Source organism: Procambarus clarkii, chromosome 30 (genome assembly GCF_040958095.1).
Source record: "Procambarus clarkii isolate CNS0578487 chromosome 30, FALCON_Pclarkii_2.0, whole genome shotgun sequence".
NCBI classification, from domain to species: domain Eukaryota; kingdom Metazoa; phylum Arthropoda; class Malacostraca; order Decapoda; family Cambaridae; genus Procambarus; species Procambarus clarkii.
This window is the reverse complement of record NC_091179.1, coordinates 23992278-24011314: the sequence shown is the minus strand read 5'-3', so window position 1 is coordinate 24011314 and position 19037 is coordinate 23992278. Positions and strand designations below refer to the sequence as shown.

General features: G+C 48.9%; 1 protein-coding gene across 3 annotated transcripts in view; it reads right to left on the bottom strand.

Moving 5' to 3' along the window:
- The window catches only part of LOC138349870 (uveal autoantigen with coiled-coil domains and ankyrin repeats-like), a 53342-nt gene that overhangs the window by 5789 nt on the left and 28516 nt on the right, over nt 1-19037 (bottom strand). For all 3 annotated transcript variants that reach the window (XM_069334037.1, XM_069334039.1, XM_069334038.1), the window contains exons 8-9: nt 14751-16016; nt 11666-11823 (exon numbers count right to left, since the gene is read on the bottom strand). In XM_069334037.1, coding sequence (XP_069190138.1) covers nt 11666-11823; nt 14751-16016 — 1424 coding nt within the window. The remainder of the gene's footprint in view (nt 1-11665; nt 11824-14750; nt 16017-19037) is intronic.

The window sequence follows — 19037 nt, the reverse complement described above, 5'->3', positions numbered from 1 at the left end:
CTTTGTATTCAAGGGGATGACCATAAAGTGACAAAGAGGGACGAAGAACAACCCGTTTCCGCGTAAAAGTCATGGCACAAGTCTTAGAAGTAGAGAACTTGAAGCCATGACCTGTGGCCCAAGACGACACGGCATCAATTGCAAGTTGAAGCCGGCGTTGAAGGAGAGGCGAATCATCACCCTGACAACAAAGGGTAAGATCATCGACATAGAGAGCAGAGAAGACACCAGAAGGAAGAGAGGAAAGAAGACCATTGAGGGCAACCAGAAAAAGAGTAGTGCTCAGAACACTACCCTGGGGCACACCTTCGTATTGCTGAAAAGAGGGAGAGAGAGCGGTACCAAGGCGCACCCGAAAGGAACGACGAGAGAGGAAGCTGCGGAGAAAGAGAGGGAGATGACCACGAAGGCCAAAAGAATGAAGTTGAGATAGGATATGATAACGCCAAGTGGTGTCGTAAGCCTTTTCTAGGTCAAAAAGGACGGCAACAACGGAGGTCTTCGCAGCAAAAGCAGTACGTATATAGACCTCCAAGTTCACCAGGACATCTGTCGTGCTGCGGCACTTGCGGAAACCAAATTGAGAAGGGGAGAGGAGGTGATGGTGTTCTAGGAACCACATCAGACGAACGTTAACCATACGTTCAAAGAGTTTGCAGACACAACTTGTGAGAGCAATAGGGCGAAAGTCCTTAGGGGAAGTACCCAGAGACCCCGGTTTGCGAACAGGGAGGACAACGGCATCGAGCCAGTCCTCAGGGACTGACGACGACTCCCAGATCCGATTATACAGACTCAGTAAATACTGAGACGTGCTCGGAGGGAGATGGCGAAGCATCTCATAATGAATACCATCGGAGCCCGCCGCCGTAGAACCGCAGAGGGCCAGGGCAGAACGAAGTTCAGAGAGAGAGAAGGGATCATTATAGGGAAGCTGAAGATGAGTGCAGAAATCTAAAGGACGAGACTCAAGGACAGGTTTACGAAGAAGGAAAGATTGGGGAAGATGAAGACCAGAGCTAACAGAAGAAAAGTGGGAACCCAGTTCGGAAGCGACCTGCAACGGGTCCGCCACAAGAGTATCATGGAGGTGAAGGACCGGTGAAACATCGGGAACGAACTTACCCGCTATCTTGCGGATACGCTTCCAGATCTGGGCCAGAGGGGTTTCGGACGTAATTGTCGAGACATAAGATGCCCAACATTCACGTTTAGCCGTACGGATGGCCCTACGGGCCACCGCACTCGCTTTCCGAAAGAAAAGAAAAGAATCGGTCGTCTGCCTACGGCGGTGCTTCTTCCAGGCTGCACACTTACAGCGGACAGCCCGAGCACAGTCCGCATTCCACCAGGGAACGCACTTCCGTGGACCCTGAGAGGAAGAGCGAGGAATAGAGCGGAGGGCAGCGTCGAAGACAGTGTCATGAAAAAGGAGGAGAGCGCGAGAGAGGGGCAGAAGGGAGAGGTCAGAGAGAGTAGCACTGAGGGAAAATAGGGTCCAGTCCGCCTTAGCAAACTGCCACCTAGGGAAAGAGAGGGAAGGGCGAAAAGAGAAAAAGGAAACAAGGATGGGGAAATGATCACTTCCATGGAGGTCATCAAGAACCTGCCATGTGAAATCTAAGTAAAGAGAAGAAGAGCAGAGAGAAAGATCAAGACAAGAAAGGGTGCGAGTTCGAGAGTCCAAATGAGTGGGCTCACCAGAATTCAGAAGAGACAGGGAAGAAGAGAGGAGAAACGGCTCAAGGAGGCGACCCCGGGTATTCGTCAGAACGTCACCCCAAAGAGAATGACGACAATTGAAGTCACCCAGCAGGAGCACAGGCTCCGGCAAGGAGTCTAGGAGGTGTTTCAAATCAGGAAGAGAGAGCGGGACACTCGGGGGGAGATAAATGGAACAAACTGTGTACCATTTCCCCACAAAGATACGAGCAGCAGAACAATGGAGAGGCGAAGGAAAAAGTAAAGGAACAAAGGGAACATCAGCCCGAATCAAGAGAGCAGAAGAATTAGAAGCCCCAGCAATGGCTGGGGGGGGGGGGAGAGAAAGGAATAGCCACGAAAACGACCAGGACGAGCACCAAGCATCGGCTCCTGGAGACAGACACAAAGGGGCGAAAACCGCGAAACCAGAAGTTGGAGTTCGAGGAAATTGGCGTAATAACCTCGAACGTTCCATTGAAGAATGGACAACGACGAGAAGAGAAAGGACAAAAACAGAGAACAAGGAAGAAACAAAGGCGAAAGACCAACAGAGCACGTTAAAGAATATCAGGGTCGGGATCAGGGTCAGCAAAGTCAGGGTTAGGGGGCATGGGTAAACTGAGCAAAGACGGAGGGAAGGAAACGGGAGAACAGATCAGAGGTGGGCGGGCAGGGTCCGGAGGAGGAGGAGGAGGAGGAGGAGGAGGAGGAGGAGGAGGAGACAACGGAGAGGAGCAGTCAAGGACAGCAGCAGGAAGAGGGGGAGTAGAAAGAGAGAAGCGCACCCCAGCAAGAGCAGCAACCGAAAGGGAAGCAGGGGCCAAAGAAACCTCCATAGCAGGAACAGGGGGCGCAAGCACTGAAACGGGAGGGGAAGGAGCAACAGAGCCAGAAGGAGGAGCTGAGGAAGAAAGCGAAGCCTTCTTACCCGCCGGGGAAGAGGAAGGAGAGGAGCCAGGCTTACGCTTCTGACTTAAAGAGACCGGTGTCCCAGCAACTACGTACCGGGCAACGGATTCCAGTGTCTCAACAGAAGCCGAACGAGAGCACACACGACGGCCGTTAGGAGAGCGATGGACATCCGCCCGCACCGACAGGCGGCGGGGAGAGCCGATAGATGGAGGAAGAGGATGGGAAGGAGGATCGGAGGGGGACGAGGAAGGAGACACAGAAGACACGACAGACCGGGTAGAAGGAAGGGGAACCCCAGACAGAGGACCAGGAGGAGGATCCTTCGGGAGAGAACCCAAAGGGACAGAGGAGGGGGCAGTGGGCGCATCAGGGTCCAAGGCCTGGAAACGGTTGTGAGTCTGAGGAAGGCGGGAAGGACGAGGAGAGGAAGAGCGCAACACGCGAGCATAAGAGATATTAGCATAAGGCGGGAGCCGGCGAACCTGGCGCCTCGCCTCAGGAAAAGATAAACGCTCCCGGTGCTTCAAGTTGAGGACGGCTGCCTCAAGCTTGTAATGGACACACGCACGGGAGAAGGTAGGATGGGCCTCACCGCAGTTGAGGCAACGAGCCTGGGGAGAAGCGCACTCCGACTTAGAGTGACCTTCGCCACCACACAAAGGACAGAGAGAGACAGTCCCGGAGCAGCGGAGGGCACCATGCCCAAACCTCCAGCACTTGTTGCAGAGCCGAGGAGAAGGAATGTACTCCTGGACAGAGCACCTGGCACCAGCAAGAATGACAGAGGGTGGAAGGGTCCTACCATCAAAGGTAATCTTCACAACCCGGAGGGGTTGACGGCGACTACCACAAGGGGGACGAGTAAACGTGTCCACCTGGAGAATAGAATGGCCCTGGGCAGCGAGGATATGTCGAATATCGTCGTGGCAGTCGCGTAGGTCCCGAACACCGGTCGCAACATGGGGCGGGAGCAAAATAGTGCCAACACTGGCATTCAACTGAACGTTCTTCGAGACCCGAACGGGGGTCTCGCCAAGGCAGGATAAGGCAGCCAAGCGGGAAGCAGCATCCTGAGAAGGAGCAGCAACGACACGTGTACCGAGACGAGTGGGGTTGAAAGTAATGGAGGCATCCACGGAATCAATGAGATGTCGATGGAGGGAGAAATCGTCAGGAGGCGCAGAATCAAGAGGGAGGAGATCAAAATATTTGGCCCACGAAGCGGGACCAAACAAGGCTTGATAGGTAGCAGAACTGGAAGGAATCGAGCGAGGGCGGCCGTGACGAAGACGGCGGTGAGAACCCCCAGAGAGAGAGGGGTTAAAAGGCGCAGTAGTTACAACTAGAGAAGGAGCCACGCCAGGGGACGAGGTAGTCACCACTGGGGGCTTGGGGCTCGACCCAACCACAGAGGAGGGAGGGGAGCCAGAGGAAGGAGTCAGAGAGGCCAAAGGAGGAGCAAGGTCGGGGCCCAATGCAGCGGAGGCTACAGAGCCCGGTCTTCCAATACGGACCGACTCGGGGGCTTGGTCGCCCACCCCACGAGCCTGAGAAGGTAAACCAGAAGAAGCCGAAGCAGGGGTAACCATCTTGACGAAAGAAAGAATTCACTCACGAATGTGCCCCCACACCCACCATGGAGCCACAATTAGAGGCAGGACACCCAACAAGAAGCTATCGCCGATCTTGTCGGGGCCTCCTAGGGGTGCGTCGCGAGTATACGCCCCACAAACGCCACCTTAAGAAACCGACAGTCCGTCGAGATCGGGTTCAGTGACGAAGTGGGGATTGACAATAAAAGGTTCCCCTCGCTCTCGACGTCGGGTACTGCAGTTCTACGGGTGCATGAGTATGCCTCCTCAAGCACCCGGGCGTCAAAATAGAAGAAGTCCAAGGGAAGAACCAGAACGAGCAAAAGGTCGGTAGGAAACGGCAAGCAGATAGGAGAAGAGGGGGGAGAAAAACGAAACAGAAGGAAAAGGAAAAGATGCCCAGCAGAATTGGAGAGGACGGCAGCAGGAGCACAAGGCTAGAAAAGGACAGAGGACCGTCCCAAGGAGCATCACACTCCGGCAGCCGCCCACTAAGCCCCCACACGGCGACAACGAGCTGAGCGGGGAGGGGGACACAGGCGGAAGCTGAGGACCCAAATGAGCCACAGAGACACGAGAAAGAACTTTGTTAGTGTCAGAGTAGTCAGTAATTGGAATGCACAAGAAAGTGATGTGGTGGAGGCAGACTCCATACATAGCCACAAATGTAGAGAAGATAGAGCCCAGTAGGCTCAGGAATCTCTACACCGTTGAATGACAGCAGAGGCGGGACCAAAGAGCCAGATCTCAACCCCCGCAAGCACAACTAGGCGAGTACAGCTAGGTTAGTACCCCACCAAACAGCGAGACCCAGCACCTGGCCGATGGTCGCCAGACAGTACAATCTCACCTGTAGAACACAAACACTACCAGCTGAGCCATGCAATGTAACAGGAGTATCCCTAATGGAAAATGTCCAGAGGTACATACCCAGTAGGAGAAGACGAGGTGCACACAACACAGAGGCGGAGGAGGCACCACTCAGATCCGCCCCACACTTGCAAGTCTAGAAAAGAACTAGAAGATCGCTCCACACAAAATCCAGAACACCCCGAGTATCCAGGGGGTTAGGACCAGAGATGATTGGAGCAAAAACGGTGTAGAATCCGCGAGAAGAACGCGGAACACCAATACATGTGTACACCGCCCAGAAACAAAAAGATCACCCCGGCCACAGCGCCTGAGGGTGATCGTCAAAGCCCCGTACAACCTGTCTACTGGGGCAGCGCGGTTTGTACACCAGACAATATATGTAGATATGTAGCACACTACACCATATGTAGCACACTACACCATATGCAACACAGTTAGGTGATGTGGTGGCCAAAACTGTCAGTAACTTCAAAGCGTTATATGACAGAGTGCTGGGTAGACGGGACACCACGAGCGTAGCTCTCATCCTGTAATTACACTTAGGTAATTACCAGTTGCATGCACACACATTGTACAACCACCAGCAAGGTGTACGTAACAAACATAAGGAATGTCGAAACAGGAAGGAGAGACGATGTGAAGACAAAAGAAAGACTGGAGGAAAACCTCACCGGAAGTCAATAGAAGTTCCAATAACATTGGAAGTACAGTACCAGAGATTCGCAAACCAACAAGAACCGTGACAAGGAAGCACCAACACACGAAGTCACATACGGGCCCAAAGACACCCCAGACCAAGGGACGTGCAGGGATCCCGATACGAAGGGAAGAGTATCGCGACAGAAGCGTGAAATAGGTGAGGAAAAGGGGGTGAAAAGCACCCCCAGGAATGACGGAACCGACGGACCCAAAGGGACACGGAGCCGAGCCCAGGGAGGGGTAGACCCGAGACCAACACAAACACAGGGGGGGAAAGAAAAACCCCACCCAGAGGAGCTGCGAGCCCCGTTCCGAGGGTACAAAAACCCAAACGGAGCAAAACGGGGCCTAGGTCCCCCAGGCAACCCCGGGAACCTCCATAGCAGGACCCGGGGCCGAGTCGTTCCCCCAAAGCCCCAGCCTCACAAGTAAAAGCCGGGCAGCTGTACAAAACACTAAGGAAGGGAGCCCACTGATCAGACCCATATGGCACGGCTGGAGGAACGGGCTCAAATGCCTCCATTGCAGCCCCAGAAGAAGACACCCCCAAGACCGCCTGAGTCTTAACACCAACTAAATCCTGCCCCGACTCCGAAACCCTCAGATGCTTCGGAGCTGGAAGTGGGGGGGAGGGGGGGACAGGGGGAACAACAGAGGGGGAAGGATTGGGATGGCAGACGGAACCAGAGCCTAAGCGACTCCCACCCCACAAGTCCAGGTCCCTATAAGCAAAACGGGGCAATCTTGGGACATCCAGGGCCGCAACCAACCTAGCGCATTGCAGCAACCTATTTTGTATCTTATCTTGAGATGATTTCGGGGCTTTTTAGTGTCCCCGCGGCCTGGTCCTCGACCAGGCCTGCAATAGCTGCCTGCACCCGCATATCATTGACCCATAAATTGCCCATCGCATCATATGATGCATTGACCGACTTGCAGTAAATTGCGCATCACATCATATGATGCTTTGGAGTACTACACAAGATTTAAACGGCCCGCGGATACACGGGGTTCACCACACCTTCATCAGGGCTCTTGTAAACAGATGCCATTAAAAAAAAAAATAGTGGACCAAATTCCGGGGTGTTAGGGGCCTCAGTATTGAGTGAGCTACCAAGCCTGACGCACGCAGCATGAGCTCACAGCACTGCTGTTCAGCTTGTGACCACAGCATCGCCTAAAAATGCCATAATATACGTGTTCATGCTATTAGGTAGCAATGATATTATTACAGAAGACCCCTGACTGTGATAAAACTGACCAGGGTTCTGATAATAGCAGGATTGTGGTGATATTTAGCGCTGTGCTCCATGGAGGGAGGAGTAATGCTGTGAGAGGGAGGGTGGTGGCATTGTCTTCTGACTGTGTGGCCACCTTTTATTGACTGCACTCACCATACCAGCTTAGTGGTTCGCTATGGTGAACACAAATGTAGATACTTATATATAACATGTGTATAGAGGGTATAAACAGTAATAGGAGAAGGTTGGGAGCCGCCATTTTGGTGAGGGAGGGTCTTTAAATGAGCGTGCGGATGCTGCTGCTAAGGAAGCTGTCCGCTCTTGTCCCATCTCTCGTAAAGGCATTCCGTATTCCGACTTTTACCCGGTTATCCATTCCTCAGTCCTTACCCGTTGGCAGGCTTCTTGGTTGTCTGTTACTGGTAACAAGCTACGTACTCTTAAATGTTGTGTTTCCTCGTGGCCGTCCTCCTTCCACCGTAACCGGCGGTGGGAAACAGCTCTGGCGAGGTTGCGTATTGGCCATACTCGCTTAACCCATGGTTACTTGATGGAGCGCCGCCCTGCTCCTTATTGTCCTAGTTGCATTGTCCCTCTTACGGTCGTGCATGTCCTTCTTGAATGTCCTGACTTCCAGGACGAGCGTGTGTCTTGCTTTCCGACCGCCCCTCGCGGTCACCTGTCCCTCGATAGAATTCTTGGTGACTCGGATACTTTTGATATCGTTCGCCTTATGCGTTTTTGTTCTCGTATTGGCATCCTTGGTGATATTTAGCGCCCTCTGATTATTTTGCGTATTTGATGGTGCTACATAGCCTTCCCGGTTTGGTGCCTTCTTTTGATAATTACTTACTTGGTGAGGGAGGTGGCGTCGTCTGCACGACTTATCGTGTTGTTTACTGGTGACCACTATGGTCTTTGGGCATCATACCAGTTTACTTGTACAAGTATGGTGAATAAAACAGGTAGATACTTATATTACTTATATATAATGTGTGTATATAGCGTAATACAGTAACACCACAAACAGTATTGTTGGAGGAGAAATACTAGTGCGTCTGGCCTTGAGGGCGGCCGCCACCAGCTGACTGTGTGAGTAGCTACGTCTTTGTGCCTTTATTCACCATACAAACTTAGATGTACAGTTATGGTGAACAAAACATGTAAATACTTATAAATAACGTCTGTATATAAAAGCAAAAACAGTATGGTGGGAGGAGAATGGTGGCAAGTCAGGTGAGGTGAGGTGAGGGAGGGAGGGAGTGGCAGCCAGTGGCGGGCTGTCACTGGCTGCCATTGCCACTGCCACTCAGCATACCAACTTAGTGGTTCGTTATGGTGAACACGAATGTAGATACTTATACATAGCGTCTGTATATAGTGAATAAAAAAACAAAAACAGTATTGTGCGAGGAGAATGTGGGTGAGTCATGTGACTTGAGGGAGGGAGGAAGGAAGTAGCAGCAAGTGGCGGGCTGCCACTGGCACTGCTACTCAACATACCAACTTAGTGGTTCGTTATGGTGAACATGAATGTAGATACTTATTTATAGCATCTGCATATAGTGAATAAAAGCAAAAATGGTATGGTGGGAGGAGAATGTGGGTGAGTGAGGTGTTGAGGGAGTGAGTGGCTGGCTGGTGTGTGGCAGTCACTCCTCATTACTTTTTGACTCATAATAGCAACTTAGTGGTTAGTTATGGTGAACAAAACATGCCGATACTTTTATATAACCTGTGTATATAGTGTAATAACCGACAAAGTATTTGTTCACTGTTTGATGAACATAATTGAATCAACAATATGCACACCATATTTTTGAGTACAGCAATGATTCACTCATTTTATTATATAAATATATCACACTACACACTATTGAATAATATTACAGCAAAAAAACTACGAAAAATCAATCAGAGACATTGAAATAATTAGGTAATTATCTCTTTGTGGCAACTCCGGCCTGACAGCTGGCGAGCAACAAACCGTCTGGGACGCACGCTGAGTCAGTGCTTGTTTTTTGCCAGACTTCCCCGCCCTATAGCGGGCAATATATGCCACTTACAATTTTTTTATTATTTTTCCCATGATCAGTGAACACAAATTAACAGGTTTAGAAGAAAAAATAATTTTTTTTTGTATGCGCCTGCGAGTGACACATGCTAAATAGCCAGGCGCCATACAAGGGTTAACAGTGGCTTGGGTGAACTTGAGTATGTACAGACAACACACGTCGCACGACTCTGGGTCAAAACAATCATCGACCCAACAGGCAGCATGGCGGAGACAAAATCGGTGAGTGTCACCCTGAGACAAGGGGACAAAGCAACCTTCAAACTCACAGGACGCGAGGGGGGGACTCAGAGGTCACATCCATCGGATTACGTAGCCCCCGTGGGGTTTCCCAGGACCCTTAGCCATGGTTACACACTAAGGGAAGCCCTGGCTGGGTACTGCAAACCGGCGTCCAGGTCTACCAAACAAACTTCTAAACCTGAACCCCCGTGACGTGTCTACTCACGGGGGCCAAGCGGGGAGGACCACCAAACACAAATATAGATATATATATACTCCCAGAACAGCAATTGGGGACCACAAAGGCAGACCCCCCACCAGGCAGAAAACAAAAATATAAGAAAAACCCCACAAGAGGACAACGTACCCAGGCGGCACAAAGCCGGCCGCTGTTATTGGTGAAAACTAGCTGTGCAGTACCCCGTGCCCCTGCCAGTGACGATAGCTACTCCCTACCCAGAGACAAACAAGGGTAAGAAAACCCCAGCAGACTCCAAGGGCGGCCAAATACCGAGCAGTAAACGGCACAGCAGAGGTAGATCCGAGGTGACTTGTAGAAAGAGACCCCAAGCCCCAAGGGCAGTACTTACAGGGCACCTAGGGAACAGAACCCTAGGCACATGCAGCCCAAGTACCATGGAATACAACTCCTGGCTCATGCACCACCTGAAAGAGACAGCCCACACCACAAGGCACAGGACTGAAACAAAAACTGGAGCCAGAGGCACAACTGCACCAGACTCCCATCAGCCAAGAACTAAAGGTTGGGTCGCCAGTGGGTGGGTCTTGGGCTTCCCCTTTCCCCTCCTGGGGAGGGGGGGTTGCGCAGACAGCAGTGCGACGACATGATGACGTCATGCTAGTTTGCTAATTTTCGTTTGGGGAATTCTGTCCACTTGTTCGGCCTTCTGTCGCATTAGTTTTACCAGAATAGGGGGTTTGTTTTGGCGTGCTTACCTTTCTGGGTGCCTGTCCCAGTCGATGGCAAACATAGACTGCTCCCAACCACAGGGGGGGTCTCGATAGGCCATTGCTCCTTGTGCCTCTCTAGAGGGGGCCAGGTTCTGGCTCGTGGTCCCCGGTAGGCAAGAACTCCATGCATTGACTGATGCCAAAAAGATATACATATCCATTCAGCCTGGATAGCTCTGGGAAGTCGACGAGGCTTCCCCTCAGAAAAGTACAATGGGCAGCATAGTCAAGCATGATCTGTACTCGCCTAGTTAACCTAGTGTAACACCTCTAATACAGTGGGTTACAAAGTTTTTTCACTCCAGATGTTCTAGTTTTTTTGTTTGCACAATCTTTTTCATCACTTTGCATGGTATGCAAGTTAGGAACACTGGCCTGTAGCTCAGTGCCTCCTGTCTATCACCCTCCTCGTATATCAGGCCTACATTAGCCGTCTTCCAAATTTTGTGCAGTTCTGTTTCCAGTGATTTCATATACACCACTGAGAGTGGTAGGCATAGTACTTCTGCTCATTTTAGTATTCATAATGAGAGTCTGTCCAGGCCTTTGCTACATACAACTCAAGCAAATGCTTACTTGCATCCCCACTGATAATCACAAACTCCTCCAGTGGTGCCTGGTTAGATATTCCCTCTTTTATCTCTGGAACTACTTCTTGCTCTAATGTAAAAAAACCCTGAAATTTCTTATCGAGTTCCTCACACACTTCCTTGTTATTTGTAGTGAACCTGTCTGCCCCTATCCACAGTGTCATTACCTGCTCCTTCATGGTTGCTTTCCTTCTTATGTGGCTGTGCAACAATTTTGGTTGAGTTTTTGCTTTACCTGTACTTGCTGTGTCATTTTTGTACCGTCTTTCTGCCTCTCTTCTCGCCCTGGGGTACTCAATTCCTGGCACTCTGGTATCTTTCTCTGCTCTCTGGTGTCCTGTTATTTCTATACTTTCTCCATGCCCTTGTACTTAGTTGGTTTGACAGTTTACCTGTGTAAACAATTATTGTGTCCCTGTACTTTAGTGACACAACTTCTGTATGTGCTCTTAATATGCATGCCCATCATAAATGAGTATATCCCAAGGACAGCACCAAGTAGTTGTGAAAGTAGTAGTAATAAATTAAAGATGAAAATAATCATTGCTGAAGCACTAATTGAGCTGATGTGGTAAAGATAACGCTAGGTAACAACACTGTAGAAATGCACAAATGAAATATCAACAACAGTAATAGCACAAGAAAAGTTTCTGAGAATAGAACACGTCACCCAAGTATCATACATTAGTTATTATGATACGGAATTCAGGGCCATGTGCTAGAACCTGGAGTTTACCTTATCCTAAATATATGAATATTAAATCTTATTGTAAGTGAATAACATACCTAGGCTTATCAGCACTGTCCAGGTACTTGTGTAAGGTACGTTCCAAAAAATCTGAATGAGTATAGTGATAACTATCAATATTACTAGGAGCCTTTGGTAGCAGCAGAGAGGATGGAGGAGTTAGTTGCCCTAGAAATGTTGATGCAGCGAAGGGTTTCTGGAAAAGAAAACAAGTATTATGAAAAAACCAGCGTTGAATATAATGAAATAATTTTCTGGGTGTGACCCGGAGGCTCCACGGAGCTTACTAGGCTGATATGCTATTGTCAGACTTTGGCATCAGTCATGTGTATGGAGTTCTATGAGCCTACCGGGGACCACGATTCTCAGAGAGGCATGGTGAGCAATGGCCTATAGAAACTCCTGTGTGGTTGGAAGCATTCTATGTCTGCCATCGACCAGGTCTGGCACCTAAAAAGGTAAGCATCCCAAAATAAAACCCTATTCTGGTGAAAATATTGCTACCAAAAACCGAACAAGTGGATAGAACTCCCCTAAAAATTAAAGAGCAAACGAGCATGATGTCACACGTCACCGCGCCGCTGTCTGTGCAGCTCCCCCCTCCCCGGGAGGGGAAAAGGGGAGCTCCAGACACCCCACTCCGGCTATCCACCCGTAAGTTCTGAGGCTGGATGTCAAAACACGCAAAAAACCACCGACCAGAGGGAGGGAGGGATGCCGGGGAGCCTCCAGGTCTCACCCAGAAAATGGCGTTTCATTACATTCAATGCTGGTTTTCTGGGGGGAGCCCAGTCGGCTACCCGGAGCTAACTCCCCACAGAGGAAAAACAAAGGGACTTACCCGGGAGGCAGTCGCTGCTCACTCCTCAACTTGAAGTCGAGACAACTGGCTGCTACCACCGACCCAAATCGACACAGGGCCAAGGAGGCCCAGGGACGTTCACTAGATAATGAGCAGCCAGGACCCTGTTCGATCTCCAAAAGCCCCGTGCCCGACTGTCAGCCCAGGACATGTTGCTAAAGATGGCAGCAAGAGTAGCGAACTTACGAATGTCATGGGCACGTGGATACTCTGCAGGTTGGCTAGTCTTAATCACTCTGCAAACGACCTGGGAGACCCCGCACCCGCGAACAGGGAAGAAGGAAAGCCGGATCAACCAAAAGTGTGTCCCCGGACATAGAAGCCGTGGTGTGCAACCGAACACAAAACATGATGCACCCCTGGCCTGACCAACAAAGCATCAACAACCCAGGTACCCCTCTGGAAAGCAGCTGTCTCATTCTTCGTCAGAAAAGGAGGAGACAGCTGCAAACGAACAAAACCATCACGAAGACCGAAGGAGCAGAAATCCCTGCACCAGAGGAGAGCATGAAGCTCCCCAACCCGACCCCCAGAGGCCAATGCCAAAAGATAAAAAAGAGCCTTGGAGAAACAGTCCTGAACCGAAGGGGCCACAACAAACTGAGGAGAAGAAAGAAAAGAGAGCACTCTGTCCAAAGACCAGGACGGCTCAGGCAGCACACGAGCAGGCCGGAGGTGAAACAATGCACGAGACAGCTTGCGAAATGGCGCAGAAGTAACATCAATACCGAAAGCAAGCGGCTCCGCCAGCGCCTCACGATACGAGGCGACAGTGTTAGGCCTAAGGTGATGGTCCTGGAACAACCAAGAGAGAAAGGACAACACGACCCGAACAGAGAGCGAAGCCCAAAGATGAAAAAGAAGCGGAAGGACTGCCAGGAGACTTCATACTGCCGCCGAGACGAAGCCCGCAGGTGGGACACCAACAAAGAAGCCACCTGATCACCATAGAGATGATGATAAACCAGAGTCAAAAAGACCATACGCAAAGACTCGAGATGATCGAATCAGCCATGTGATGTACCGGACCGATCTGTTGGAAGAGGCGGAGCCGCGGGAAAACCTCCGTGTTCGGACAACAGGCAAGCAGCACCTGAAACCACGGCTGGGCCGGCCACCACGGGGCCAAGACGCTGCACTCTCCTGGTAGGTCTCCAAGCGAGTTAGGACCTGAAGCAACAGCTGAACCGGGGGAAAAAGGTACAGGAACCCCCACCTCAACCAGTCCTGCAGAAAGGCATCGACCCCGACGGCCTCACAATTGGGGAAGGGTACCACATACTGGGGTAGGTGCCGCGACCAACCTTGAGTACTTACAGGGCACCTAGGGACGAGAACCCTAGGCGCATGCAGCCCGAGTTATGTAGAATAACTCCTGGCTCTCACACCCCTGGAAGTCAGCCACCACACTCAAGCACAGCGCTGGAAACTCTGGAGCCAAGCCCACGACCTCCGCCTCTAGTATCAGCCTGAGAACTGACGGGTGGATAGTCGGCTATCCATCGGCAGAGGGGATAGCTCCCCCCATTCCGGGGAGGGGGGAGCTGCGCAGACAGCGGCGCGGCGACGTGACGTGTGACGTCATGCTCGTTTGCTCGTTTCTTTTAGGGGAGTTCTATCCACTTGTTCGGCTTTTGGTAGCAATATTTTCACCAGAATAGGGGTTTGTTTTGGGATGCTTACCTTTCTGGGTGCCTGACCCGGTCGATGGCAGACATAGAATGCTTCCAACCACACAGGGGTTTCTAAAGGCCATTGCTCCCCATGCCTCTCTGAGGGGGGTTAGGTTCTGGCTTGTGGTCCCTGGTAGGCCCACAGAATTCCACACACATGACTGATGCCAAAGTTTGACACTAGCATATCAGCCTAGTAAGCTCCAGGGAGCCGAAGGGGCTCCCCCCAGAAAAGCAAACCTCACAAACCGCTATCGCATCGCTCTTCTGCGCAGCTCCAAACCTGGACCCACCGTGGATGTGGTGGGTCCACTCCCTCTCCCAGGGAGAGGGGGGGGGGGGAGGAAGGGGCTGCGTGGAAGAGCGACACGACAGTGTGGGGGTGACGTTTGTTTGGCTTTCGGCTGTAAATATGATAACCAGTCTTTAAGGTTATCTATAACCAATCTTTTACAGTAATCTCACGTTTTGTTTCTATTGGCTAATGCTTTATTTCTCATTTGGTGGCCATCACCCTGGGAAACAGCAAAAACTTTATTGCTAATTGTACAAAATAACAATGGTTCAGTGGATACCCAACTGACTTACCTTGAGATGATTATCTATTTCCTGTAAACTGATCGACAGGGACTCTTCATGAGGCTTCTGAGTTCGAGTTAGTCTGTGCACATGGTTATGGTTTGTCTGAGCTTGGTGCTGATATAGAGCCATGAGTCTGTCATGCCTCACTCTCCACGTGTCTTCTCTTTCATCATGTATACTCAACTGTGCACGGAGACGGATGATTTCTTCAGATTTCTTGCCGAGCTCATTCTCAAGAGCCTGTTCTCGAGCTCCTCTAGATTTGGCTTGAGATTCCTGTTGTTTATTTTGCTCTTCAATTACTTGATTAAGTTCTGCAAGCTTAGCACTTAATTCTAAGTTATATTTATTCTCAATTTCCTTCTGGAATAGTTGGAGACTCGCCTTTGACACATATTCCAGTGGAATTTTTCTTTGTATCTGATGTAACTGTTCTTCAGTTTTCTTCTGCATCTGTTCGGCTAATTCTTTTTCTTGTTTGATTAGTTCATACGTTAGTTTTTCACTTTTAAGCAGCATAACAGCTTGTTTTAAATCAAGTTTTTCTTTATTTGCAGCCTCCAATTTCTTTTTCAGTGCTTCCACAGCCATGTCTCTTGATTTTATCTCTATTTCTGATTCTCTTATATGATCCTCCAGTTCTTGAATGGTCTCCTGATTTTGTCTGGCATTGCTAAGATCATGTTCAAGAAAGTTTAAAGAATCTTTTGACTTTTTATAAAGTTTTTCCAATTCTTCTTTGTTACTTTTCTCTAGTCTTAGTGCCACTTCAACTTCCTTCAACTGTAACTCAAGTCTCTGTGATCGATTTTGTTGTTCATTGTAGCAGGTTTCTGCCTCCTGCTTTTCCAACTCAAGCTTCTTAATCTCTTGCTTACTGTACCTTACATTATCATCATCATCATCTCTACCAGTTGGAGGTGTACGCTCTAACGATGTTTGCTGTAAATGTGTCATCAATTCTCGAGCTTTAGCCTCTGCTACCTCTTTAGCTTCTCGAAGACTTTGTAACTCACTTTCATACCACTGATGTTGTCGCTGCTCTGCCTGTAGCATTGAAGACAGCTTCCCATTTTCTGAAGTAAGGCGGAAGTTTTCTTGGCGGACCTTGGCAGTATCCTCACTATGACTTACATTCTTAATGGCTGCCTGGTGAATTTCTTCATCCTTTTCCTTAAGGACGCTTTCAAAGTAGTGCAACTTTTCATACACAGACTCAATCTTCAACTGTTGCTCCTCCTCTTTGCATTTTAGATATTCCATTTTTATAGTCTGTAAAGGATACAAGAAAAATTAAGATATATTCAGGATTATATATACTATTCAGTACTGTATTTAAGAACTTTTTGTTTAATTCTGGATCCTAAAATTTAAGATTTTAAATAAAGCATTAAAAAATAAGTAGATGTAGATGCAAAGCTTATTTCTGAAGATGTCAGTCATTGCCTCGGCAATGTCCCTGTGAAAGCAAGAAATTGTCCAACTCCAGTCAGCGTTAGTGTGGTCTGTGAAGAAGCCAGTATAAATTTGGCATAAATGTCCAAACACTGCGCCACCAGAAAAAACCAGGTCCTGTGGAAGCACGATATCACAATACAGAAGCATGACAGGCCACCTCTTGACAGGCAGGGATGGCCAGCTCACAAGTTCAACTCTGGAAAACATTCCCGACTCAAGGATAAAATATAATCCTGAATCTAACTGATGGAGTGAAGTAGACAGCAAGAGTGACCATCAGAAACCAAGAACAATGAAAAACATTCACACATCGTCGGCTCACAACCAAAGATCCCATGTCCAATACCTGGGATATTAGACAGCTGCCAGAGGGGCAGAGGCACACTGCTGCTGCCATAGGGGCAGCTCAATTAAACAAACACTGAGCCTCCAACTGGAATATTTGGTAAAGATACAAGGAACCATGGCTGCATATGGAACATTTTCCATATGCAGCCATGGAAAAGAACAATCATGCAGGCAAATGTATCCTCTGCAAAAGTAAAACACACAAGGAGCAGAGGCCAGGCATGGTCACAACATAAGCACACAGCTAACTACTAAACTCCTCATCAACAGGTTTTGCAGTGGAAAACATGTCCCATGTGTTACCCAAGGTCAAGGTGACTCAAGAGGAATAAATAATCAAAGGAAAGCATCAAGCTAGGAAAACTATGAGCACCATCTGTGTTCTGGGATATTCAAAAGGTCCTAAATATCACTCTGCATGACAATACGAGAACAAAAGGACATAATGCAGGAGACATCAAAGCTATCTGGTTCTATCTAGGGACAAGTGACCCAGAGGGACAAATTTTAAAGCAAGTCATGCAATCATCCTGAAAATCAGCACATTCAACAAAGAAGTGCACGATTAATTGGGATAATGAAGTTTTGACAACAAGGAGCAGGACATCATTTCATTATTAACCCATGAGTTAAGTGCATGTGGCTGATATGTATCCCAGTCAGAGCCGTTTCCAACTGCCTATTTTGTGATAAGAGAAGAAGGCCATGGGAACATGCCACCTTTAAAAATATGTGACTTGTGACTTGTTATTATTATAATAATTGTTGTATTTAATAATTATCACTCTTCCTTCTACTTGGTCTTGAAGGAGGCTGGCCTCGGGTGAAAGGGGCTGTGGCGACCTATGTCTGGTACCAGTAGGTGCAGGACCGGGACCTCCACCTCCCGGGGGTCGTGCGGCCCAGGCTCTGCTTCAGGACGCTGGGGTCGTTCATACCCTTGCTGGGGTGGTTTTTCTCCGGTCACATCCACGGTGGTCCCCGGATTTGGAGTCCCAGTGCCTTCCTTCACCAACTTCGAGGGCAACTCCGGAGCTCTCAGTTCCTGCGATGGCACGGGAACCATCAATCAAGTTACGGGCTCACCATAGCCCGTGCTACATGGAACTTTGTTCCAGGTAGCGAATCTTTAACAACAACAACAACGGGAACCATTCGTATTGGTGTTTGCCTTTCCATTGGAGACTTTCGGCGCCGTGGAGAGGGGGGGAACCTGCCGCATGGGTAACAGCTTCTCCTCTGTATCAACCTATCCTGACTTTGCGTCCTGGAGAGGCGACTCCAGACCGACAACCAGAGTGCAACTCCATAGTCTCCCGAGACTAATTAATGCCTACTACTCATAATGCCAGACCATCAACTCTATAATGGTTGCAGACTGTGGAATGAATGACTGGATAGAAATCCGAATAAGAAATACCTTTACGAAAAATGAGAGGCATAAATGACTTAGCAGCAGTGATACCATTAAAGATACCACCAATATGGCTGGGTACCCAGAAGAATTCGACTCTTAAATCTGTTGCTGGTGAGAAATGGCCAATACTGGATTTCTATCACCACAGGGACAAAAAGGGTTAAATGAATCTAGAGATATATAAAGCAATGCAAGTTAACAACAATGCAAAAGTAACTTTGATGCCTAAAACGTATCTGGTGAAGAGTATATAAAATTACATAAAATCTTGCCATGAAGATGCTGGTTTCAGGGGGCAGGTGGCACATAGAGGGAAAAACAAGAGTAACAAACACTCAGTAAACTTTGACCCATTTGTGAATAAAGCAAGTGTGATTTGCAAGAAAAATGTTAAAAGAAAAGGCCTTTTGTAACAATAGGAGGGGTATAAGCCTTCACTATGCAGCTCTGGGCTTTGCCAAATTTCATAAATAGGACCCTTCATGGGAAGCAAAAGTAGGAACAACACGAGGTGAGATATTACAGGCGTGTACAGAGAGAATCTTGCATCCTTGAAGTAAGGGCAAGACAGTAAGAGAGAACAGGGCCCTCCAGATGGGCAGTTGTCAGAGCATGGCACAAGTGAGAATGGAGGTGTTTTAAAGACTGCACGAAGTAACAACAAGTGGAGTGAAATCAAAGCATGGCCTAGGCCAGGACAAAGTCCCAACTCAAAAGCAGCCAGGTCACACTGATAACTAAACCAGACCATCACAGAGATGATAACTCGAAAGGCTGTTTGACGTTGACAACCAGGACCAGGTAACATTACTCTGAAATAAAGCAGAAGTGGATAGCACTAAACAGATATGCAAATGACTGGCCACATACTATGGAACAAACACTTAAGAATGCATACTCTGTACCGAAACAAAACTCTCCAGGAACACTCGGGTAACTTAACTTGGCGCGTCTCTGGCAAACAAGTGAGGGTAGTACCCAGTTTCTCCTTCCCAGCTAGATTGCAACACAATTTGAAAACTCACTTGTCACTGTTGGCAACACATTTACAGAGTCCGGTGGGAATGTGG